Source organism: Carassius carassius, chromosome 11, assembly GCF_963082965.1.
Source record: "Carassius carassius chromosome 11, fCarCar2.1, whole genome shotgun sequence".
Taxonomy (NCBI): domain Eukaryota; kingdom Metazoa; phylum Chordata; class Actinopteri; order Cypriniformes; family Cyprinidae; genus Carassius; species Carassius carassius.
The window spans coordinates 23,565,166-23,591,970 of record NC_081765.1 but is presented as its reverse complement, the minus strand read 5'-3'; the positions used below and the strand labels follow the sequence as shown (position 1 = coordinate 23,591,970).

Here is a 26,805-nt window from a genome sequence, read left to right as displayed (position 1 = left end):
TAATTCTGTGGCGTTTACCGATTAAAAATCTGTTTCTTTATTGGTGTTATGGAATATTGGCGATGTTTATGTAATTATTTACCCGTTGTCCGTTAGCTATGGAAGTACGTGCTGCGTGAGGTCAGCTAGCAACAGCAACAAACCAGCTTGTTTTTGTCGTAATTTAGCTGTGGTTGTGTCTAAACAATTTCGTTAGGTTTATGTGTGGAACTGTGAGAAAAATAAGGTGAATTTAAATAAGAAGGTATTTTCAATGTGTTCTCCAGTTTCGTCCTCCGTGGTGGGATGTTTAGAATCCAGTATACGTCGCAATACCATAGTTATTAATAGTGTAAAAGCATAGCAACTTAAAGTAAAATGCGAAATCCGTAAAACCTTACTGCCATCGAATTAAATTTCTGTTATATATTACAGAAGAAGCGAACACCAAGTTGACATTTTTCCAGTAACGTTAGTAAAAATAAAAATTGATGTTTTGGGGGGGACCTAAACTACTATGGTGATTTTTGTAAAGAACAAATTAGAGCTTAGTTGTGAGAGTAGAAATAGCAGCAGCTGTTTTTGCTCTTTATGTTTTTTTTGGCTGGTGTGTATGAATGAAAAATAAGTACGTAATTATAATAATTGTATAATCTGTTAAAACTTTACCCATAGTTAAATGTTTCAAATTCCAAAATTTTCCAAACAAATATATATATTTCATTAACATATTTTATGTGTTTTATATTTTCATATGCATTAATAAATATCATTTATTGACACAGGGGCATACAGTAATTGTTTAGTACATTACAAAGAAATATATACAAGACATGAAGATTCATGTATATAAACTGAAATAATGAGGAGTAATTTTTGAATTGCTTGATGTGTGTTTTGACTGTCTTTTCTGCTTTATTTTTTAGGTTATTTTGATCTTTTTTGGGAGGATCTTGGCTGCATGAGGCAAACCAGAAATGGCATCACCACTAACACTTCAGCCTGTCCTGAAAATGAAGGTCGACGAGCTCTTCCTCTTTTGGTTGAGTGAGCCAAGTACTCAGGCGATGCTAAAAGACTACCTCAACAAAATCAAGAACGGGGAAGAAATAGATCTAAGCCACGCTGATTTCAAGGGCACAAGCACATTGGTATTAACAGAAAACAACAACAACAACAACATTACCTCGAAGAATAATGTGACAGAGAGGATGACTGCAGCCCTTGGTGCTGTGTGCAGCCCTCCTTCAGCAACCCTGCCATCTGCGAGTGGCAGCAATAACAGAGCTGGAGTGAATGCGAGGGCCTTGCGACACTCTGTCAGCACTAAGAAGGTAAAGCATCTGTGCTTTTTTACAGGGACCTGATTTAAAAAAAAAAAATGTGGATGAGAAATTATAAAAGTTATCAAAGAATTAATATTTTTCCTTGATAAAGAGAGACATTTACAAGGAAAATAATTATTTAAATACAAAAATTTAATTACAATTTTAAATTACTTTCCCCTTAAATTGTATTTAACAATCATGTAATTATTTATTGGCCTACATTTTTTAAAGATTTTTTTATTTATAGATTTCTAAATACATTTTGCACACATCTATTTTTAGTTGCAAATGCACGTAAAAAGCTTACGCGGTTGAACCCTGATTGCTCTAAAGAAATCTTTTATGTTATGTTTCATATTAGACAATCTCAGTTCCATCAATCCCTCATATCACACATACAAACATAACCAGATTTATTTTATTTTTCCATAAGTTTTTCATGTGCTAAAAAGCATTTGCAAATACATTTCTAAGTGAAAGTGAAGTGACATTCAGCCAAGTATGGTGACCCATACTCAGAATTTGTGCTCTGCATTTAACCCATCCGAAGTGCACACACACAGAGCAGTGAACACACACACACACTGTGAGCACAAACCCGGAGCAGTGGGCAGCCATTTATGCTGCGGCGCCCGGGGAGCAGTTGGGGGTTCGATGCCTTGCTCAAGGGCACCTAAGTCGTGGTATTGAAGGTGGAGAGAGAACTGTACATGCACTCGCCCCACCCACAATTCCTGCCGGCCCGGGACTCGAACTCACAACCTTTCGATTTTTTTCCTATTATTATAGAAACCACTGATTTGAAAGTGATTTTCTAGCACAGTTTTGTAGAAAATTTCTAGAAATGCTCTCTCATATGATGATCCTATACACTTTATTAATAGACAGTTTACAACTGAGAGAGGGTTAAACTACTTTTTCCTCAGTTTAGCCACAAGAGGATGCTAAATGGCATTTGCAGCATCTGGTCAGTAAATGTAGGGCTCCTGCTCTGGCCAGAGGTTGGCCAATCTCTATGCTGTCAATCCCTGGAATAGTAATGACTCCGTCATCATGTGCTGTCCAGCGATGCTGAATGACTTTGCTACTGAGGTTTCAGAGCCCTTAAATTGGATTGTGAAGGGATATCTTTCATTAAAGCAGTGTCTCCATGATGTCAGAATCAGTCATTGAGGAAGCTGATATTATCTTATATGCTTATATTCAGAAGTAACATCAATACACCTGTGGAAATTAAAAAGATTATGAGAGAAAATTAGCTTCTGATGTGAAACGCTAGAAGTTCCTTTAATGTAGACACAGCACAGTGTTCATTTTCTTTGACATTTTGTCATTGAAAATTCTTATTTCAGTCACATGCTAAATTTGTGGAGACCTTGAGGAAAGATTTCCTTAAGGATAAAAAATAAAGTTGCATTTTGAGGAAAAGAAATCTGTTTGTAGTGAATGTAAATCATGAGTAGGGACATTATCTGACCGGTGTGATTCTTGTTGGGTATTTTATGTTTTTACCATAATTAGGGATATGCCGGTATCTAATTTTCCTGTTGCGGTTAATTGATCATGCTTTTATCACGGTATACGGTATTATCACGGTATTGAAATTTTACAGTCATAATACAGTATTACAGGTTAAATAACTTTTTTTCTTATAACAAAAATAACTAAACATTTAAAACAAAGCAATACAGAAAAATATATAAAAGTTAAATGTTTTACACATTAAAGTGCAAAAGAACTATAAAGACCAATAGGTATCACTTTACAGTAAGACCTCATTAGTTAACCTTAAGCCTGGTTCACACGGGACGATTTTAAAATTGTCGGCCGATTTTCCAAACCTGAGAGACCCCACACACGGCGATAAAAAAATCACGGGTCTAACAGTTTTGGTTGTACAGTGTGTGGTGTGCAGCCACACGGCAAAATCAACACATCACACACGAACCGATTTGACTCCCGAGCATTCCCAGGTCAGACGGGAAATCTCGCAAAATCCCTCGAGATCAAACGTGACTTCAGAGTAAACAATCATAGCAGACGAAGAGGATGCAGTGGCCATAGTTTGTGCTTTGTTTTTAACTGAGAAAAAACATAAGAAAAACAAGAATAGGCGATGGTCAAAGAAGTGGAGACAAACATTCACGGTGTTGCCACAGGTCGACGAGTTGGTCCTCCATCTCCGACGTCCACCGGACTTTCTGGGTCTTTTGACAACACTACTAAGGAGCTAAGGATCAAAAAATGATGGGATTTGTTGTCTTCTACCCAAAATTATCAAATTACTGTTTAGTCAGATGATATGAAAACGATTACCACTTGTTCAACAAATATAAACACTCGTGTACATTCAAACACAATAATTAGGCATACATAGCAAATGCGAGTTCAACGATTTGCACGAGTAGATTACATACAAAGTCAATGCAAAGACGCGATCAGACTATGGATCAGACGCGTCCTCGCGCGGGTCTAGAGACGAGATGCCCCGCGTTTGGCATGTATACCCCATAATACTAATCTTGTTGATCGTTATAATAGCATATGTTTTCTGTAAAGATACAAATAAAAACAACTCACCTGTCAAGTAAAACACAAGCGAGATCGACATCTCTTTCTAGATGAATTTGTCGCGAAGCTCTCTCAATCTAGAAAATGCAACACCGATATTGATCCTCGTTCTTTCACTCCTCTTGTCCCAAACTCTTCTTGGGTCGTTTGGCTGGCCCATACGCTTACGTTTACGGGAGCTGTCCTTGTCGACAGAAACAGCGGCAGACTTTAAGCAGTAATTATTTTCCATAAAGAAGTAACACAATCCACCATAAAACGTGCAAGAAGAAGTAAATAAGGAAATGCTTGAAGCAAGCTAGTGGTTTGCTGGACGCTAGACACTACTTCCGCATTTGTCCACGACACTGTTGTCATGTGGTTTCTACTTCAGTAAAGGCGGTAACAAAGGATAACTAACGTCATTGACAGACGACTGCACTGCCCCGTGTCACTGTTTAGAATGGGAATTTTCTCATGATTTAAAAGTAGTTGCCTAGTGGTTTTGGGATATTTTACTGCAAATATCTTACAAATTGTACCTTTAATGTCATGCTAATGCTCATCGGAACAACTGTTCCAACTTTGACACTGGAAACATAGACTTGGTTCCACTGTGCAGGAATTAACTACTGGAAATTTGGCTTACACTTCATAGGCAGTTTACATATTTGTCCATGGTCTAATACAGTATGTGTAAACTCGGTCAGATGCTGTTAATGATCAGAATAAATTTGTGTCCATCATGCTTGACTCCCAGTTGCAAGGTGAGAGGTCATTAAGGCATGTTGCCTAGAAAAATCTAAGCTAATCAAAGAAATAACGGATCTGTTTATTTTATTTACATTATTGTCTGAGGTGGAGAACTTGTCTACTTAGTGTTTGATATTTCTTTGTGAATTAAATTTTACCTCTCTTTCTATATATTTTAATATTCTAAAATTAATATAGAAAAAATATTTATACTAAAGAGGCAGTTTAGTAACAGTAGTTAGTTATAGCATAGTGGTTGCAGTTTTGTTCAGTGGTGCTCTTTTTTTTTTTGAGCACAATGTTTTCTGCTTGTACCATCCCTACTGTTTAATGTCTTCCCTTTTAAAGCATTGGTAAGTAAAAGGATCCATTTTATCAGAAGTGTTAGTTCTTCTAATCAAGTTTTTTATTAGGAATCAAGAGCATTTTGTGTTCTTTGATACGCATTTCTGCCTTGATATAGTCTCGTTTCGGTTCTGCTTCCTGTCCTTATGTTCAAATGGTATGCAGCTACAAAGGCATTTTGACTTTTATTTGGAAGTTTGGTTGGACTTGATTGCAGTTTATAACTCTTACAGTCTCCTATCAGAACAGTTATCACAATAGTGTTTATATTTTTCTTCCCTCCAGGACATGAATTGTAGCATGTTTGTTAGTGCTCCTCACTTTTGCCTTGCTGGTCATCCTCTCTTCAACCACTTGGCTTTACTGACTGGACACAGAGCTTGGTTTGGAAATTGGCACTGTCTGCACAGACAGCTGCCACCTCTTGTTCAGAAATATCTTTTTCTCGTTCTGTTAGTACCAGCCTACTCTGACAGTGGAGAGTTGTTTTGCGTATAGCACAAACACTGAGCCAAATTGAGGGGAAAGTGCTGTTACGAGAAAACTTTCCAATAGACCCAAATGACAAAAAAAAATATTGACAAGTTTACTTTGGCCCTTTTTGTTGTTTTTCTGTATTTTTTTTTTTAATGGACTGATGTCAAAGGACTTCAAAAGCAGTTATTGAGAAAATTGGGCTTATCAAATGTGTGCAGTATCCTGCCATTGGATGACAACGGGAACTCTTTCTACTGGAATAAGAGAAAAAAATGTGGACTCAATAACCTAGCATCTAAAGATACTTATTTAAGCCAGGCAGGTGTTATTTTTGCACCACTTTGTTTGATGCTCTGGCTCCAAGCCTTCGGTGCATATTCGCTCACAATTATGACAGATCAGTTGTCACTAAAGTCTGCTTTTATTAATCTGATTAGTTTTGAAAACAATAATGGGCAAAAGAAAGAGATTTTCTAATGCACAATGCCCAGCCTCCGAGGCTAAGTTTCTTTGGATCAACAAAGTTGGAGAGAATTGATGTAGTTGCAGTACACCTGGGAGCGGATGTTTGTTAAAGGACTGAAGATTACATTTGTTTCTTGGGATTGCCCAAACAGTAGGGCTGCACAATAAATTGCATGTGATTGCCATGCGGATCTCATCAGTAAAGCTGGTTCTGTGATTAGTAGTAAATCTCCATCACATGCTTTCAGATGGAGCGTGTTGTGTCTTTTAATAGTCCTCAACAGCTTCAGCCATCATTCTTTGAATTCAATAGTTATACTATTATGCTGTGCTACTAACTAAGACTTGTCATCTATAATAAGCCATGGAATGGCTGGAAGCTGTAGCCTTGGAAAGCAAAATAAACAAAACAAGCAGTAATTCTTGTGTAGGTTTTTTTTCCACCTCTCAAAGAGGGCCAATTCAGGCTTCGTGTTCTGCAGTTTTGCTATACAGAATTTAAACTGATCGTGGGCATATAAATGGTTAACAGATGAATTAATTTATTCATAAAAACATCACCCTCATATCATTCCAAACCTGTCTGATTTTATTCTGCAGCACACAAAAGATGTTTTGAAAAACATTAAGAACCAAACAATATTGGTACCCATTGGCTTCTATTGTATGGGGGAAAAAATGTCTTATTCTGAATTTTTCAATCTTTTATATTCCACACAAAATAGAAAGTCACACAACTTTGAAACAACTTGAGGGTAAGTAAATGATGACTGAATTAAAATTTGGGGGAAAACTTTTTTCTTTTTTTTTTACTAGCTGATCTTGTTTTTGTAGATTTAATCTGTCAGAATGTTGCATCCTTTTGCAGTTAATCTGTGTTGTAGCAAGCTGCTGTGTTGTGTTGTAATCTTAGTAGCTGCTGTATCTCCTGGATACTGAATCACAGAGTTCCAAGTGAGCAGGTTTGTCTCTTTACATAACCTCTATGAGAGCATTGGAATGCACAAGGAAAAGGGCAGATACACACCCCCTCTAACTCCGCCGCTCTCACACAAACACCCTTGTCCTATCTCCCTAGTGACATTTCAGGACAGGATTATATGACCTCTGCAAGCCACTATTGGATGTATGGAGCAACAGGCAGGGCTGTGATTCAGGCTACTGCATGGCTAAGGGGAGCAGCTGCAGTTCACCATTAAGAGAGCTGGTGCTCTGATAAAGACAGGCAGAGGAGTGTACTGTAGCGTGACAGTCATTGAGCAAGATTATCCTGACCCCAGAGTGCATACTGTCTGCTACACTGGCTCCATTAGCAGACAACAGCATGAGAAGGAAGGAGATCTCTTTACGCCAGGAACCTGACCTGAGGAAGGAGCTGGCACTGTTGGCACGCGGCTGCGACTTTGTGTTACCCTCTCGCTTTAAGAAGAGGCTCAAAGCCTTTCAGCAAGGACAGGCAGGTTGTCTTATATGTTTTGTGTGAAGCCATCAGACTGTTCTTGCTTGCTTAATGCTTTTGCTGTCAGTCTCACTGTGGATGTGATGTTAGTGTCCATTAGATGTGTAAATATAGCCGTGACATTGAGCAAAACCTGTTTTTGTCCAAATATTTCCATATTAGCAATGTATTTGAATGTTAAACTATTATTTGTAATGTAAACTACTTACACATTCGCACATAGACAGAAAAGATGATCCTCTTCAAATGAGCAAAAACGTCATTGGCATAACAGCAGAGTGGAGCGGTATACTGGTCTATTTAAACTGACTAGTGTAGTAACCTTTTAAATGTTTAGTTGACTTTTATTTTGATAATGAACAGACTGCAATGTAAGTTTGAATTGCTAGAATATACTTTTTCGCAGGGTTAGGAAAAAGTTAGATCATGACCATGCCTCTGGATGTAGCCAGAGCTTTCATTAATGTGGCTTTGTTCTGGTTTGCTGGTTTCTTTTCTTAAATGTTCACAGTCTAACCCTCAGATTTCGCAGGTTTATTTTATTATTTCTCACTTTTAATCGCATCTCTTGGGAATGAAAGATTTCATGAATTAAGAATTCATTCTATTTATTAATTTGTTCCCTTATTTCAGTTAAATCATGGGTTATTTAGGGAACAAAATGAATGAAACATGGACAATTGCCACAAATTAATAAATCGTAGGAACGAATTAAGTTGTAGGAATGAATAGTCTATCTGTCCTGTGTCCTGCAGCCCTGCAAAGCGCAGTAATCTTATGAAATGACTTAGTTACTACATTTCTATTTCTTTTCATCTTGAATAACTTTTGTGTTGTTTCTATTTAAATGTACTTTTAAAGTTAAAATCACATTAAAAGCTTAATTAGTACATTGTGAATTAATGATGATGCATTTATATACGTCATCGTCACTCACAACCGCTTGCACGTGTCCTACGCATGAGCTGCACACAGCCCAACATTAAATGGGTTAATCGACCATCGACAGCCTTAATCAATTGCATCTCTTATCGTCAATTAACCGATAATCGATGAATCGTTTACATCCCTACAAGAGACTAGAGCAGACCTGGGCATATTACGGCCCGCGGGCCACATCCGGCCCTTTGTGTGTCCCTGTCCGGCCCCGGCCCAACATAGATTATAAAAATATCTATCGTATTTTCCGCACTATAAGGTGCACCGGATTATAAAGCGCATAGAATAGAAGATACTGCAGTCAAACTTGACGCGTCCGCATGAGCGCGAAGGTAATAAAAAAACTAATATCCATCTGCTCGGGCAGATTCGTCTTAACAGCGCGCGCGTGCCTCCGCATCCGAAGATCTGTTTGGGGTGTTGCGCGGAATGCGCGCGCACTAAGCGGAGGCTCGCGCTCTGTTGCCAGGCGACAGTGAAGTTGAATAGCAACAAGTGGTGTTACCCTCAAAATGTCAGCACACGCTAAGAAAAGGAAAGTTGATAATGAATGTCGTGTTTTTAACAAGACATGGACTGCCAAGTACTTCTTCACAGAAATTAAAGGTAACGCTGTGTGCTTGATTTGCGGTACACAGGTCGCTGTGTTAAAAGATTACAATTTGAATCGGCACTACACGACTAAACACGAGTATAAATACAGAAATCTGTCTGAAAACGAGCGCGCAAGTGTGTCTGATGCGTTGCTAGCAAAACTGCACACTCAACAAGGACTTTTTACAAAACTTTACACCACCAGAGAAGCAGCCGTTAGGACAAGTTATGTCATTTCTCACAAAATTATTTGACCTACGCACCACAATTTCACTTAGCCTAATATAAACAGAATTTTATTTTAGTTTTATTCTACTGATTACCAGTACCAGCTATTCATAATATATAATTAAGGGAATTGTACAATGGAAGAAAGCTGAGCAGAATTAAGTGTTATTGTTGGTGTGGCCCTCTGACACGATTCAGGTTTCTCATGTGGCCCCTTGTCAAAATTAATTGCCCACCCCTGGACTAGAGCAATATTAATTTGAAGGAGGTTTTATTCATGGTTTGATTTTTTTTAAATCAAAGTTTTAGAAAATAATTGGGTAAAATATGTTGGGAACAGCAAAATGCCGCTAAAGTAGTTTGTGTTTACTGTTGATTTCTGTAGTGGGGTGGGAATCGCAGGCTACCTCTCGGTACGATACGTATCACGATACATGGCTCACGATATGTCAATACCACAAATACAGTTATTCTGCTATAAATGATATATTGCAAAAAAATCCTATAACTATACATCACAATATCTGGCCAACTATGAAAACAAAATGCCTGTGAAAAGGTTAAGTGGAAGTTCTCTCTTTATTCAAGTCCAAACTGATAGAAAACCGCACAAAAAGTTCTGTAAATCAAATCAAAAAGTAAATTTAATAATTTTCTTCTTGGACTTCTTAAAAGCTTACACTTTTCTTTGTTTGTAAACCAACACGCTTGACTGCTTTTTAACTTTATATAGGCTAAATATAATATATATAAAACCTGGTACATTTCCAAATGTATATGGAATGTTTTCTCGACCTTTCCTCTCATCATAAAAACGGAGCCTCGCACATAACATAGCCATTCACATCACTTCTTTTGCATGCTCAAGTTCGTTATTTCAAAGTTTGTTGACAAAACTAGACACGCTGGTGCTGCTCTCTCACATTCATATAGTGAGAGAAATCCACCTGCGATCCGCGCGGAGGGGTTACGCTACTTGCAGACTCAATAGCCCCTTTCACACTGCCATTCCGGCAAATACACGGGTAGAGTGTTCCGGCAATTGTTCCCGGGTCGCTAGATTTTGCACTTTCACACTGCCAATGATTACCCAGGATATGTGCGTGCTTTCACACACAACCCGTAAAAATCCCGTAACGACACGTGACATCAGGGCGTGACGTGTAATGTATGAGTCGAGAACGTTAGGCACGTTATACTTTCACTGAAGCAAGCGTACGATCTCGGCGTCAGCCCGGAAAGTGAAGAAAAAACTGATCTCTGTTTCATTAGAGTTTGCACATATTTATTCATCGCGAACGTTGATCTTCCTTCAAAACAGCTGGTACAAGAGTCGCGCGATAACGCGCGTCATCACTTCGACACTGCATTAGATCTGGCTTTTGTTCACACAGCGCTCGTCCCGGGTTAAACCCGGCAATGTTACTAGGTCCCCGACCCGGGTTCAATGCCGGAATCAATCCTGGGACGTGGTTGCTTTCACACAGGAGGCGACTCGGCAATGTTCCGGCAATATGCCGGGTCGGTCGTGCAGTGTGAAAGGGCCTATAATGTGCTCTGCAATGATAACGTGATGATGCCTACATTCCACACTGATAGCTTTTTCAGGGCAGTTTTTTAGTTCTCATCTCCATAAACATAAGTTGCCCGGCATCTCTGATTTGTTGTTGGTCTTTCATTATGCTTATATTTCTTCTTCGCTGTGAATTACCATTAATTTCCGTTAATCTGACCATCCGCAATCTGGGAAGCACCACCACAAAAGTCTGGAGGTACTGCCGCTCCGGTAAGCCAATGTGGTAAACAGCCGCAGTGTAGGTATGAATTTAGATCTTTTGTATGTTTAAAGAAATATGGATACTTTGTGCCAGAGTATCAATAATGTATTGCTGCTGGAAATATTGTGATTAATTGGCACATCGATTTATCATCCCACCCCTATTCTGTAGAATTGAATGTTTTTGTGAATGCAGTCTATTTTATTTTCTATTTAGCAGTAGCATTCAAGTAATTGAATGAACAAATAAAACATTATATACACTTCACCGTATAAATTTTGCATTAATTCTTATTTAAATTGAAGTTCTTCAGTCAAGAGCAGTGATTATTCTCAGATTTTTCTAGTTTTTTTAACATTAAAGGGACAGTTCACCCAATAATGAAAATTGTCATCGTTTACTCACTCTCAAGTTGTTTTAAACCTGAATTAGTTTCTTTATTATGTTGACCATAAATGTTATTTTAAAGAATGTGGGTAACCATACAGTTGCTGGTCCCCAGTGACTTCCATAGTATTTTTTTTTTTTTTTTTAACTATCAAAGTCAATGGGGACCAGCAACTGTTTGGTTACCCACATTCTTCAAATTATCTTCTTTTGTGTTCAGCACAAGAAAGAAAGAAATCCAATGTTGGGACAACACTAGAGTGAATATATAATGACAGAATTAAGATTTTGGGATAAACCATCCTTTTAATGATAAGTGGCAGAATGTTTAGTATTGTGTTTTTGACAGTATTAGCACAATCAGACATGAATTATAACTTGATTGAATAATCAAGTTATAATTCATGTCTGATTGTGCTAATACTGTTATATATATACTGTTATATATTCTAACTTAATATATTGATCAAATTTAAGAAATCAACATAAATGGTGACATGTACATTTAATCAGGTTAGGAAAATACTGTCCTTCATAAAGTTAAACAGCAGCAGTGTAACCATGTAACAGCAAGCAGTTTAAGGCAAATATCAAATGTTGATTAAAGTAATAACTGATAAAGCACTGATGAGACTATTGCTTCAGAATAAATTACATTTGAAAGGCTTAAAGCTTGTTGATTGATATCACTTTCGAGTCCAGGAATTCGCCTACCAGTGGTATGGGAGAAGCACCGCTTTTACTCTCAACCAAACTAACATTACTAGCCAATCAGAATGTGTTGCTCTTATAAACAGGAGACGCACATAATAGTATCCAATTGCAGAGTCGCAGCCCTGATTAATGGAGAAGCATGACATGTTGAAAAAGCTGCGAGGCCCAGTGGTCAAAGCTGCCCATCTAGTGTATATTTACATAGAAAAGCTAATTATAAAGCAGCGGAGCTTTGTAAACAGTTCAGAGTAATCATGCCACCTCCATAAGAACAATATGATTGCCAGAACAAATTTGCTAGGATTTTTGAAAAAGGTCCTGTAACACATTATCTATTAATGGTAACTTACCGGTAATTTACTAATGAAGACTGTATGTGAGAAAGGAGCTAAACTCTTCCTCTGTATATGCTGTGAATTTTTATTAATGTTCTTCTGGAAAACAGTGTGCATTATCTCACTAGATTTGTAATGTAAATCATTTATAAACCTTTGCCAACACAGGAGAATACATCAACCTATGTCTTAATATGCCATGTATTGTACATTGCGATTTCAAAATAAGTTTATGTTCATATTATGTATATGCATAGTAGTACATGTATTTTAACAGTGTTCTTCAATACAATCATGTAATTTTTTGGGTTTTATCTTTTATTTGAGTCAACTACTATTGCCTCATTGTTAGTTTATGTATAAATAGTCATACTAAAACCTTGTTTTCACTTTGGTCTGTTTGTGTTAATAAAAAGTATCAGATTACTCAGTTGTCAAAATAATTAGTAGATTACTTGATTATGAAAATAATCATTAGTTACAGCCCTATATTAGTTAAATTATTTCACAATAAAACGGCATTGTTTTACTTTTTGCAGTTAAAAGACAATTTGTTTTTCTTTTTTTTTTTTTGCTTGAACCTGCATTTGTGCCAAAAAAAAAAAAGAATTCCGCCCATAAAAGTAACTCGGACAAGTGAATGAGTTTACGTTATGTTACAAGTTTACGGGAAGTCGTGGTCTACTGGTTAGAGAGTTTGACTCCTAACCCTAGGGTTGTGGGTTCGAATCTCGGGCCGGCAATATCATGACTTAGGTGCCCTTGAGCAAGGCACAGAACCCCCAACTGCTCCCCGGACACCGTAGCATAAATGGCTGCCCACTGCTCCAGGTGTGTGTTAACAGTGTGTGTGTGTTCACTGCTGTGTGTGTGCACTTTGGATGGATTAAATGCAGAGCACGAATTCTGAGTACGGGTCACCATACTTGGCTGAATGTCACGTCACTTTTTCACTTTTTTTCACTTTCAAAGGAAAAGCACGTCAAAGCTTAATGTCGAGCCCTGGGACAGGCCCTTTTTAGTTTGCATATGCTTGAGGTGTATGCGCTCAGAAAAAGCACACATCAGAACAACAAGCAAATGAAATGTTTAACCGACAAGACTTTAAAGCACATGCTAATAATGTACTTTTGTGATTTACAAATATGTTCAGTGTCCCGTGAGTTAACATTTGATGTGAATGTATGTTGTGTTGTATATTGAGACAGAAGCAACAGAACTGCCTGTAACTTGATCGAACGTGTGCTGCAGCATTTAAGTGAAATATTTCTTAAAAGGCAAATCATGGAGACATTTTAACGGTCCAAAATAAACAATTGTGGAATCGCGCACCCCTGTCCGCTTCCTATCACAATAACCAAATATTGTCACATAATTCATTGCCTTGCTGTAAAAAATATTTTCATCTGTCAGGATAAAACAACAGCACAGAAGGTCATGTTGGCTGTAGCCTACGTGTCCATGTATTTGTCTAATATAGAATAGCCAAATGGGTGCTTTAAGTTTTTTTCCCCTCTGTATGGAAGTTCTAGGGGGTCAAGATCTTCACAGCTGCAACCTGACACTCAAATAGTTAAGGTTTTAAGTTACTGTGGGAAGCTGAGCCTTTGGAAAATCACTAATATGAGGAATTTAACCACAAAACATTGGGCATGAAGGACGTTCTGTCATTTGATAAAGCCATCATACAGTTGTTGTGCACATTAAGGTAAAGTTTGCTCAAAATCCCCTCGTGTTTTTTTTTTTTTATGTAACTCTTCATCTACCAAACTCTGGGTCATAAAGCCTGTTCTACAATTTTCAAAGCTTTTTAAACTTAATAAACATTTCAGACAAGACTTTGTCAAGCCAACATCAAAATTTGCCTCTAATTGTTCCTCTTCTTCTAGACCCAGCCAAAAGTTATGTACATCATGTACTAAGCCTACAAACCCTAAGGAAAACTGAACAAATTTAAAATACTAAACAAAAAGGGCTTACCCTCATTTTGTTTTTTTAAATTTGTTCATTTGATGTCATAAATGAGTGACTTCTCATGTTTCAAACCATTATCCACGTTAACATTTCTTATCCTTCATGTCACAGATACAGCAATCACATGGAACAAAAATCTCCCAAAAAATGTCAGAATTGTCTTAAATTGTGTGTTTTACACACTTTGAGGTGACTTAATTAAGCCGTTAGTGTGAAATGCTAATTGAGGGGCAATTTTCTGAGCAACCGTACATCTCTCCTATGATGAGTCTTGTGACTAATTAGGGGCCAAGCACCGAAGGTGCGTAGGACCCTATTGTGTCTGTTCCCGTTCTTATTATTATTATTCTTCCTTTTTCCAACAGGAGTCTATGGCAGCCCATAGAACCGATTGCGGGAAAGTTGTTTGACATTCTGATAGAGGACAGTGCCAACATTAATTACACCAATTTTGGTGTGTCTAAGACATTCCCTCTAGCGCCACCAACTGTCCAAAATTTCACTTTAATTTTGTTAATAACTTTTTAACCGTAAGGCCAATCAACAAAATTCTTTTTTCCTCTGATTTCTGAGCTCATGTCGATTGCACCCTATGAAGTCCTTTTCCGTCATAAAAAGATGGACGCCATTTTGAATTTTTTGAAAAACCTACTTTTTCGAACTTGTCCTAGACGGTTTGTCCGATCACCGAAATTGAACCAGATCATCTTCAGTCAGTGCTGACCAAAAGTTATGCAAATCAAATTGATTCGTCAAACCGTTTTCGATAAACGCTCAAACAAATTTTAGGTAACGCTTACAAAAACGGTTGTAACGATTTATCGTATTCAGACCAAACCTGGTACATGTCATAACAAGCATGACCTGAGGCTACTTGCTGCGTTTCAGCGCAGCGCCACCTACTGGTCCGGAGATATGAAAATTAGCTATTTTTGCTTATAACTTCTAAACAGTTTGTCCAAAAATCATAAAATTGGTCTTGTTAGATTCAGGGCAAGATGCCAAGTCGACTGATATCCAATTTTACCATTTCGGCCATTTTGACTGTCAGCCATTTTGAATTTTGTGCTAAAATGCTGTATTTTAAGTACGCATCAACAGATTGTTACGAAACATGGTATGGGTCATCAGCACAATGTCCTGAAGGAGCGTGAGAAGTTTCGAAACAGCGCCACCTAGTGGTGATCATCTTTTTTTAAATGCTTATAACTCTGGGTGTGGTCGACTTATTTTCATGAGACTCATCAAATTAGACTCCTGAAACCTTACCGAGTCCTACGATATCAAACATGCTAGGTTTCGCCTTACGGTTTGTGTAGCGTTGTGTTTTAGAGCTTAAAAAACATTTGGCTATATCTTCGAAACCGCTTGTCTGATCAAGACGAAACCACCGTCAGAAGTTCGGAAACATAGGTCGATAGCTATTTGCTAATGCCCAAATGTCAAAATATTGATAGTAAGGGGTAGTAAAATTCAATCAAAGTCAAGAGTCAGTCATTTTTTACGTGATTTTTCATATAAATGTCTATAACTCTGAAGTGAATTGAGATATTTTCACCAAACTTGACCCACATATGTATGGGCTCACTCTGAGGACACATTAAAAAAATGGTGGGACTGAGCCTCTTGGTGGCGCTATAATAGAACAAAACATGAAATTCCCATTGACTTCAATACAGTTTTGTGAAATAAAATGCTATACTAAACAAATGCATTGGTGTAATATTACGAAACTCAGAATGTGCCAACAACACCATCTCCTGAAGGTACTCAAAATATTTCGAAACAGCGCCACCTAGTGGTCAAAAGTTATAACAAAATTTCCAAAAAGGCCAATAACTTTTGAATAAATCTGGCTATTGAAATGCTGCTGGTTTTAATAGATTCTTTGGGTCAAGCCGAGAACATAGATACCAAGTTTTCCTTATTTGGCCAGACTTCCTGTCCGCCATCTTAGTTTCAGTCAAAACCTACTTTTTCTAACTCCTCATCAACCGTAGGTCCGATTTTCACCAAAATTGAATCATATCATATTCAGACTGAGCCACCTAAAAGATATGGATTTCGTGTCGATATACGAAACGGTTCTCATTTAGCGCATCAACGAATTTACTGGAAGGATGCCAACATGCATTAGAGGCTGTATCTCAGCAAAGCTTTGACATTTTTGCACCAAACTTTGTATGTGTCATTGTCACCTCACACTGACCATTCCAAACTAATTTGGTAACAGCGCCACCTATTGGTTACACGTGATAAGCCAGTAAATCATATTACTCGTTGTTGTGTTTATTGTTTTCAAGCCATTTTGCCTAAAATAATCTTAAAACGGTTTTAATTACTCATTCCTGCCGTTCGTCTGAAGCTTGGTTCTGTAGTGCTTGGCCCCGTTATTGCTGCTTGCAGCTATATTTTTTTTTTTAGGGGCCAAGCACCGAAGGTGTGTAGGACCCTATTGAAATCTTTGGCGTTCTTATTAGGGGCCAAGCACCGAAGGTGCGTAGGACCCTATTGTAATTGTTCCGGTTCTTATTAGGGGCCAAGCACCGAAGGTGCGTAGGCACCTATTGTTTTCGTTGGCGTTATTAGGGGCCAAGCACCGAAGGTGCGTAGGCACCTATTGTAATCGTTGGCGTTATTATTCTTCTTCATCTTCCGCCGCAAGTCTATGGCAGCCCATAGAACCGATTGCGGGAAAGTTGTATAATTTGGCACACTGATAGAGGAAAGTCCCAACATTAACTATAGCAAATTTGAAGTCTCTAACTCCTACTCTCTAGCGCCACCACTTGTCCAAACTTTCAATGTTTGTATGCTAATAACTTTTGAACCGTAAGCCAGAAAATGGAAATTCTTTTTTCCTCTGAATCCTTGGCTCATGCCAAGTCGAATGAACCCCAAAATTCAAAAATCGCAAGGTTTAGTTTTTTCGCTATTTTCAATTATTTGAAAAACCTACTTTTTCGAACTCGTCCTAGACGGTTAGTCCGATTGCCACAAAAATTGGCTCAGATCATCTTCAGACCATGAAGGCAAAAAGTTATGGAATTCAAGTTGATTTGTCCAACCGTTCTCGAATGACACGTGAACAAATTTGACGAAAAGCACGCAAAAATGCATGTGAGGCTATATCTCGGCAACGGTTTGGCATATTGAGACCAAACTTGGTGTGTGTTATAGTAACCATGACCTGAGACTACCTGCAGTGTTTCGACGCAGCGCCACCTAGTGGTCAGGAGATATGAAAAATGCATATTTTGGCTTATAACTTCTGAATGGTTTGGCCAAAAATCACAAAAAAAAAATCACTGGTCTCTTTAGATTCAGTGCGTCATGTCGAGTCGTATGATATCCAATTTTCCCATATCAGCCATTTTAGGCGTCGGCCATTTTGAATTATGTTTTAAAATGCTGTATTTTTTTAACCGCAGCATCGTATCGTTACGAAAATAATTACAAAAATATTCATCTCCGTGCCCTGAAGGTACTCAAAAAGTTTGGTGGCAGCGCCACCTTGTGGTCAAGAGTTATAATGAAATATCACAAAAATGCTAATAACTTTTGAATAAATTAGACTATTAAAATTAAAAGAGTCTCCCTATATTCTCTGGATCATGCCGAGAGCATTGATACCAATTATGCGAAAATTGGCCATACTTCCTGTCCGCCATTTTGATTAATGTTGAAAACCTACTTTTTCGAACTCCTCCTAGACCTTTAGTCCGATTTTCACCAAATTTGACTCGGATCATCTTCAGACCAAGCTGGCCAAAAGTTATGGATTTCGTGTCGATATACGAAACAGTTCTCATTTAGCGCATCAACGAATTTGCTGGAAGAGTGCCAAAATGCATTTGAGGCTGTATCTCTGCAATGCTTTGACATATTTGCACCAAACTTTGTATCTGTTATTGTCACCTCACACTGACCATTCCACATCAATTTGGTAACAGCGCCACCTATTGGTCAAGAGCAATAAACCATTCATTAATGGTTAATTATTAGACTTATTAAAATGCTAATAACTTTTTATTGCATTAGCCAAATGCAATAAATTTGGTCTCAAAATATTCCATGGCTTATGCCGACAACAAATATACCAAATATTCCAGGGTAAGCTGAACTTCCTGTCCTTCATTTTGATTTTTGTTGAAAACCTACTTTTTCAAACTCCTCATCAACCGTAGGTCCGATTTTCACCAAAATTGAATCAGATGATCTTCAGACTGTGCTGACAAAATGTTATGGATTTTGTGTCGATAGACAAAACCGTTTTCGCGTACCACCGCAACGAATTTAAGGCATGATGCCAAAATGACACTTCAAGCTGCATCTCTGCAATGCTTTGGCATTTTGACACCAAACTTTTTGTGCGTTATTGTCATCTCACACAGAACACACAAAATTGATTTGATTACAGCGCCACCTGTTGGTCAAAAGTGATAAGCCATTTACTCATTTTACTAGTGGTTGTATTTATGATTTTTCAGCCATTTCAATTACAATCATCCAAAAATTGCTGTTTTTGCTCATTGTTGCATTTCGTGTGATGCTCCACGCCATGCTTAGCTCCTCAACTTTCCGCTGGAGTGCTTGGCCCCGTAATTGCTGCTTGCAGCTATATTTATTATTCTTCTTCTTCTTCCGCCGCAAGTCTATGGCAGCCCATAGAACCGATTGCGGGAAAGTTGTATAATTTGGCACACTGATAGAGGACAGTCCCAACATTAACTATAGCAAATTTGAAGTCTCTAACTCCTTCTCTCTAGCGCCACCACTTGTCCAAACGTTCAATGTTTGTATGCTAATAACTTTTGAACCGTAAGCCAGAAAATGGAAATTCTTTTTTCCTCTGAATCCTTGGCTCATGCCAATTCGAATGAACCCCAAAATTCAAGGTTTAGTTTTTTCGCAATTTTATATTTTTTGAAAAACCTACTTTTCGAACTCGTCCTAGACGGTTAGTTCGATCTTCACGAAAATTGGCTCATATCATCTTCAGACCATGCTGGCAAGAAGTTATGGAATTCAAGTTGATTCGTCCAACCGTTGTCAAATGACATGTAAACAAATTTGACAAAAAGCACGCAAAAATGCATGTGAGGCTATATCTCGGCAACGGTTTGGCATATTGAGACCAAACTTGGTGTTTGTTATAACAAGCATGTCCTGAGCCTACCTGCAGTGTTTCGACGCAGTGCCACCTAGTGGTCAGGAGATATGAAAAATGCATATTTTTGCTTATAACTTCTCTTTAGATTCGGTGGGTCATGTCGAGTCGAATGATATCCAATTTTCCCGTGTCAGCCATTTTAGGCGTCGGCCATTTTGAATTATGCTTTAAAATGCTGTATTTTTTTAACGCATTCCCGTATCGTTACGAAAATAATTACAAAAATGTTCGGCTCCATGCCCTGAAGGTACTCAAAGTTTGGTGGCGGCGCCACCTTGTGGTCAAAAGTTATAATGAAATATCAAATAAATGCTAATAACTTTTGAGTAAATTAGACTATTTAAATAAAATTAATCTCTCTATATTCTCTGGGTCATACCAAGAGCATCGATACCAATTATGCGAAAATTGGCCATACTTCCTGTCCGCCATTTTGATAAATGTTAAAAACTTACTTTTTCGAACTCCTCCTAGACCGCTAGTCCGATTTTTCACCAAATTTGACGTGGATTATCTTCAGACCATGCTGGCAAAAAGTTATGGATTTCGTGTCGATATACGAAACGGTTCTCATTTAGCGCATCAACGAATTTGCTGGAAGGGTGCCAAATGCATTTGAGGCTGTATCTCTGCAATGATTTGACATATTTGCACCAAACTTTGTATGTGTCATCCACACCTCACACTGACTATGCCACATAAATTTGGTAACAGCACCACCTATTGGTCAATAGGAATAAACCGTTCATTAACCATGAATAATTACACTTTTAAAAATGCTAATAACTTTTTAATGCTTTAGCCTATTGTAATGAAACTGGTCTCAAAATATTCCCTGGTTTATGCCGACAACATAGATATGACATATGTCAGATTAAGCTGAACTTCCGGTTCGCCATTTTGATTTATGTTGAAAAGCTTCTTTTTCGAACTCGAACAAACCTATATTCGTATACCACAGCAACGAATTCGAGCCATGATGCCAGAATGACACTTCAAGTTGTATCTTTGCAATGCTTTATCATATTGACACCAAACTTTGTGTGTGTTATTGTCATCTTAGACAGAACACACCAAAATTATTTGATTACAGTGCCACCTGTTGGTCAAAAGTGATAGGCCATGTAATCTTATTACTACCAACTGGTTGTATTTATTATTTTTCAGCCATTTCAATTACAATCATCCTAAAATTGGTTTAATTGCTCATTGTTGGACTTTGTGTGATGCTCCATGCCATGCTTAGCTCCTAAATTTGCCGCTGCAGTGCTTGGCCCCGTAATTGCTGCTTGCAGCTATATTGGTTATTATTTCTGTCTTTTTCAGCAGGCGCAGACTAAGAAAGAGGAGTCTGTTACGCCAGCTTTAAGTGAAAGCATTCCAAAGTTCTACTTCCCTCAAGGACAGCCCCAAGCCAACATCAACATAGACAATCTTATTTCCACGATAGAAAAAATATTTTCTCAATTTCCTGATGAAAAAGTCACTATTAAAGACATGGGGCTAGTTGCCAAGGTAAGTGTGGTTTGTTACATGCCACCTTTATCCCCTCTGCAGATCGCTCATTTTGTGTAACTAACTTAGAACTGTTTACATGTTTGAAAGTTTTACTTTTCCTTTAACCAGTGAAAAAATATCATCGCTGTTTATATGTTGAATCACTTGTCCTAAAGAGAAACGTTTAGGTAAATGTCGGGTTTCAGGAACTTAAACAGAAAGATTTATAAACATAATCATTGCTAATTTGGCCCCATTTATAGTTTCTACAGCACTTGTTAAAGATGTACTCATAATGGCCAAGCACTTAACCTCTGATTGAGCTAAATTGCCCATTTAAGAGAGAATGATTGTAGTGTTGCATTTTATTTCTTAACTCTGCTGTAACATTCAGATCTCAAAACTTTATTGTCTGTTTGGTGCTTATTTGTTAAGATAGAAATATAACATTCATTTTGAAATTCATTACATCTAGATCTATTTTGTCACCCTGAGGTTGCATTAATTTCAGTGTGACTCTTTTGTCTTCTTGCAGGCTTGCGAGTGCCCACTCTATTGGAAAGCTCCATTGTTCCATGCTGCCGGAGGAGACAGGAGGGGATACGTGTCTGTTTACAAGTTCGTGGCAATGTGGCGAAAGTAAGACAATAGTTCACAGTGCCCTTTTACATTAATATCAGCCGGGTTCAATGGCTGCACGTGTTGTTTTTTAGTATATGAATGTCCTCTTATCAAGGGCTAAAGTGCAGTGAGCTCTTTGTATGATTTTGGAGTTTATTGTTATTTGATTAATTATTTTATATGACAAAACTTTTGTTTTTTTTATGTGGCCCTACATTACTTTGTCATTGTTTTGGGTTTTTTTTTGGCTGTCTTGTATACTCATACATACTATATTTTCTAACTGAGTGGCAGTGATTCTACAGATACAGTACATGAATATGATATGAAGTGGATTTTCCATAAAATATAATAAATAAGAACATTGTTACCTTCTATATTATTAATGTACCATGTCTAGAAATACATGTATGTAAATATTTTTAATGAGGTTATTACTGTTCTGGAGAAAACTGTGAGTTCCTGGTTTGGCTGAGCATCTGGGTGAGGGTCCCTGAATCTGTGTAAAGTTTGAAAACTCTTGTTTTACAATCATTATTCCTCCATTATTGTATGTCAGAACTGGCTGAGCGTGAATTCTGGAGCCTCATTTGTAGATTCCATTAATCCAAAGCCACATATTCGAAGTGAAGGGTTTTGGAGACTATATTGCTCTTTGAAAGGGTGAAAGGGAACCTGAAACCATCTGTTTCCTCTCCACAGAGTGCTTCAGTCCTGTCATGATGATGCATCCAAATTTCTTCACCTTCTGGCCAAGCCAGGCTGCAGTTATTTGGAACAAGAGGACTTTATTCCATTCCTGCAGGTGCACAGTTCTGGAATAGAGACCTACCACTGAGAACACAGACACACACAGGTCAAAATGCACTGAGCATTGATGATTTCAGCATTATATTATTTGCTACCATTCCTTTTTTTTATGTCCTTTCAAAATTTTGTGACGCTGAATGTTCTAAAATGATTGTGTGCAGAAGTGCATTCTTTGAGTTCAGTGATGGACATGTCATTTATATTCACTGGCAGGATTGGCCATGCACAGTGGAGAAGATGTATTCTGGCGTCCGCACTTTAATTTGTATTGTGTAGCTTTAGCAATTGCTTTGACCGTTTTGATGAATGAAAAAAGTATTGTTATGGAGTAGATTGGCCTGTTCCCGTCTGCTCCTTTACAGCAGTGATTTATGTGTTTTTCTATTGTTTAATTTCACATGGGGAAGGGTCAAAGAGTCACGCACCTCCCCCAAAATAAGTTTCCCTAATATATCATCTTTTACACATATATACCAGTCTTTGACTATGAAACATGCATGAGTAAAATCTTTGTTTCTCTGCTAAAAAATGCACTAGATGGAAAAGTCAGCAGGCCATATGTGTGCAGAGAGTTAGACTGGCTGAAACTGTAAAAAAGCTAAAAACTGGACTTGGCCTTAAAATCACCCATTTGTTCTTAGATGTTTAATACCTGTAACATCTCCATGCGTCTTATACCAATGTATTAGCCTCTGCAAGTGGACAGACTGAAATTATTTGCCTTTTCTCTGTAATCTAATCCAGAGCCTCTTTGAACAAATGGATTTAACATTGCCTTCTTTTCTTTTCCTGTAAGTCGTGTCAGTTATTATGTGCTGACTTTGATGTTATATTGGTATGTGAATCATTGTTATACCTTTTTTTTTTCTTAAGGATGTGGTGAATTCACATACAGGTCTGGCATTTCTAAAGGAGGCTTCAGACTTTCACTCACGCTACATTACCACTGTAAGGAATTATCTGTATTTTTTCTAGTAATTGAAATGCTTTTTGTATATTAAGCATGGATTTGCACCATTAACTAAAGCCTCAAATAACCTGAACCGACTGTGTTTGTGTGCATGTGTGTATATATATATATGTTTTCAGGACAATTTACAGATCAACTTTGTCTTGTTGAATTGCTTAAATTAACCTGATATTCAACAAGGTGCTTTTTCTGCCAACAGGTGCTCCAGAGGATATTTTATAATGTAAACCGCTCATGGACTGGAAAAATAACATGCTCAGAACTCAGGAGAAGTAGTTTTCTACAGGTAAATATGTTATGAGTCTATATCTCGGACTGCAGTGGACAGACTTAATATGATTTTCTCGAAAATTAAGTTGTTTTGGAATTCATCATGCTGATTTTTCTCAATCAGGCTGTCCTATCTACAATTTAGGTGACTAAGCTTTTCTGTGGTGTAATGGTGAAAATGTTTGCCAACAGAATGTGGCACTACTGGAAGAAGAGGAAGAGATTAACCAGTTGACAGAGTTCTTCTCATATGAACATTTCTATGTCATCTACTGTAAGTTCTGGGAGCTGGACACAGATCACGACTTGTACATAGACCAGAGAGACCTGATGCGACATAATGATCAAGGTACCTGTGCACCCACTGCGCCCTTAAGACCATCACACTCTTCTGAAATGCTGTTTAACGATTGGCTGACATTACATATCCCATCCAGCAGCACTTGACTGCATATGTTTCTGTTTGCTGTAGAATGAGTTCAGTATGTTGAATGAAGTGTGGGGAAATTTTAACATCAATTTCCTCTAGTATGACGGCATGTCTGGCGCACTAATTATTTTATCTCCTTTCAGGCTGGGTCAATAATCGTGTCTTTTAAAATGATAAAATAAGGATATTAAATCACTGTCTTGCGCTTGCAAATTACAATATTTACAACCTTTGACTCCAAATTATTACCCATTTTAATCTTTTTTTTTTTTTTTAATAAAGGATAAGACTGTGATGTGATTTTTCTGCTCTCTTTGACAGCCGTGTCCCACCGAATGATTGAGAGAATATTCTCAGGAGCTGTAACCAGGTACCATCTCTCATTTTTCAGGCATTTTTCTCCTCTCAAATTTTGAAAGCTTGCGTGTCATGTATAATTTTGTTATAGATGTTATGAGCGCAGTGGTTAATTATACTCTGATGCTCAGGGACAGAAAGGTTCACAAAGAGTGCAGACTGAGCTACGTTGACTTTGTATGGTTCCTCATATCTGAAGAGGACAAAAAGACTGAGACCAGGTAACTGAAAATGCCTTCCTTCATCTACATTTATAGCTTTTAGATGTTCCAAAATGGTTTAGTGAGTTTTTGACAAGATGACTGCAATCATCAACTATTATTTATTCTTTGATCTTAGTCTCCCGATAAAATGGAACATTAACATGATTATTTCGCCCATGTTCTTCAATGGAAATATTAATGGCTATAAAAACAGATAAATCAATGTAACTTTGAATGAATAACATTTTCAGACATTTAATTGCATTCATTTTTACAGTACTATTTACATAATCCATTTCTTTAATTCTTGTTGCAGCCCTAGAAATCAGTGTATAGTAACGATTTCTTGTTGATTGTGTAGCATAGAGTACTGGTTTCGCTGTATGGACCTGGATGGAGATGGAGTTCTGTCCATGTATGAGCTGCAGTACTTCTACAAGGAGCAGTGTCAGAAACTTGAGGCCATGGCCATTGAACCCCTGCCTTTCGAGGACTGCCTGTGCCAAATGTTTGATATGGTTAAGCCAGAAATCTCAGGTATTATTGCTTAATGTGTTGGATTGAACTTCCTTGGTATTTTAGAGTTTGACTACTTCAGAATGATGGCAGATGAGCAATCACACACATCCTCCTATCCTATCAAAAGTGAGCAAAACAGTAAAATCACCTGTAATGTGTTTACTTTTTTGTCAGGAATGATCACTCTTAGGGACTTGAAGAGATGTAAACTTTCCCATATTTTCTTTGACACGTTCTTCAACATTGAGAAGTATCTAGACCATGAACAGAGGGATCCCTTACTGGCTGCACGGGTAAAGAATAACAGATTTGTATCATTTTATGGCTGTTTTGGTTACTTTGATGTTGTAATCGAACTGGTGGCAATTTTATAGGATGCTGAAACAATGGGACAGGAGATTTCTGACTGGGAGAGATATGCTGCAGAGGAGTATGATAACTTGGTAGCGGAGGAAGCTGTGAACGAGCAGTACAACGATGGGTAAGACTGCGTGCCTCACAGTTGAACTGCCCACAGACCACAATATTATCACTGTACAGCATCATAGATGAGCTAACTTCACTAAACTTCAGCTGCGAGCAATCTCTCTTAACTCTTGTCTAGGCTCAGCTAGCACTTCACCTCATGCAGCATTTATAGTAACATCAGTCTACTTTGTCATTGCTGCATTGTCACTGCACTGAATCAGTAATCAGAGGGCTGATGAGGTATTATGTGACGCTTTTAGGATCAGCACAGACTTCTAATGACAGAATGAGTAGACTTGAAACAGGTAAGACACTGTAGGTGCAGAGTTGTGGTTCCTTCTGTTCTCACCACTTCTGTTCCTCATGGCTTCACCTGGTCACTGTAAAACACCTCTACATTTGCTCATCAGATAACAGATTAACCTGTTTCACAGTTTCGGCAAACTCCAGTATTGTCAGGTGTATTTTCAGTGGCATGCATTCACATGTCAGTTCCTTAACTTTTTTGCCCTCCAGTTGGTTTTGGAAGTGTTTTTTTCCCATATGTAGTTTCTCCATGTGAATATCCTTTCTCCAATTTTCATAAAATGTTTATTTTCCAATCAAAGTACAAGACTGTGTATCTTATAAATTATTTTATAAAGGTATGAACTGCTCTTCCCAAGTATTGTGAATGATATAATTGAATAGAGTGATGGCACGAGTAATTGATTATTTGCATAAAATACCACAAGACTATTGCAAAATATTAAAATCGAATGGGCTGGTCTCTGTACATTCTGTCATTTTTTTAATTCAATGTGCAATTTCTTTCTTTCTTGTCAGCTATGACCATGTTCTAGACCCAGTTGATCACGTAACATGTGCTTTTGACCTGCGCAACGAGAAGAGACATCTCTTTGAGCTCCCCAACCCTCACTGTAACCTGGACCTGGATGAATATGAATATGAGGACGATTTCGAATGACAACCAACAACACAACACAATAAAGGCTAGTCTGCTAGTGTGTAGAACAGGAAGCGGACCAATCCTGCTCTCCACTACTGATGCCACATAGCTCAGCTAACCAAGGCTTGAGGGTGTACAGATATGCTCCCCCAGCCGCTGGATACCAGACAGTAAACCAGCAGTCTGGCGAGGCTCTGTGTAGCAAGACCGATTGTGCTGGCCCAGTCTCTTTG

At 38.0% G+C, this 26,805-nt stretch overlaps 1 protein-coding gene across 2 annotated transcripts; it reads left to right on the top strand.

Moving 5' to 3' along the window:
* Positions 1-892: 892 nt before the first annotated feature.
* Positions 893-26,805, top strand: LOC132153061 (serine/threonine-protein phosphatase 2A regulatory subunit B'' subunit beta-like). 2 transcript variants are annotated; one of them, XM_059562220.1, is made up of 14 exons: positions 893-1,313; positions 20,805-20,993; positions 21,511-21,614; positions 22,299-22,401; positions 23,280-23,354; positions 23,576-23,662; positions 23,839-23,995; positions 24,398-24,446; positions 24,565-24,654; positions 24,998-25,173; positions 25,330-25,448; positions 25,530-25,636; positions 25,884-25,928; positions 26,449-26,586. In XM_059562220.1, exons 1-13 carry the CDS (start codon positions 957-959, stop codon positions 25,900-25,902), a joined length of 1,632 nt encoding a protein of 543 aa, XP_059418203.1. In that variant the 5' UTR covers positions 893-956; the 3' UTR covers positions 25,903-25,928; positions 26,449-26,586. The 2 variants fall into 2 exon arrangements, with proteins under 2 accessions (XP_059418203.1, XP_059418202.1); XM_059562219.1 differs by lacking the exon at positions 25,884-25,928 and having other exon boundaries at positions 26,449-26,805.

Bases quoted from the DNA above. Each gene is read 5' to 3' on its own strand.
- LOC132153061 (XM_059562219.1), top strand. From the start codon at position 957: ATGGCATCACCACTAACACTTCAGCCTGTCCTGAAAATGAAGGTCGAC. The intron at 24,655-24,997 runs GTAACTGAAAAT...TTGATTGTGTAG, and splicing joins GACAAAAAGACTGAGACCAG to CATAGAGTACTGGTTTCGCT. The intron at 25,637-26,448 runs GTAAGACTGCGT...CTTTCTTGTCAG, and splicing joins AACGAGCAGTACAACGATGG to CTATGACCATGTTCTAGACC.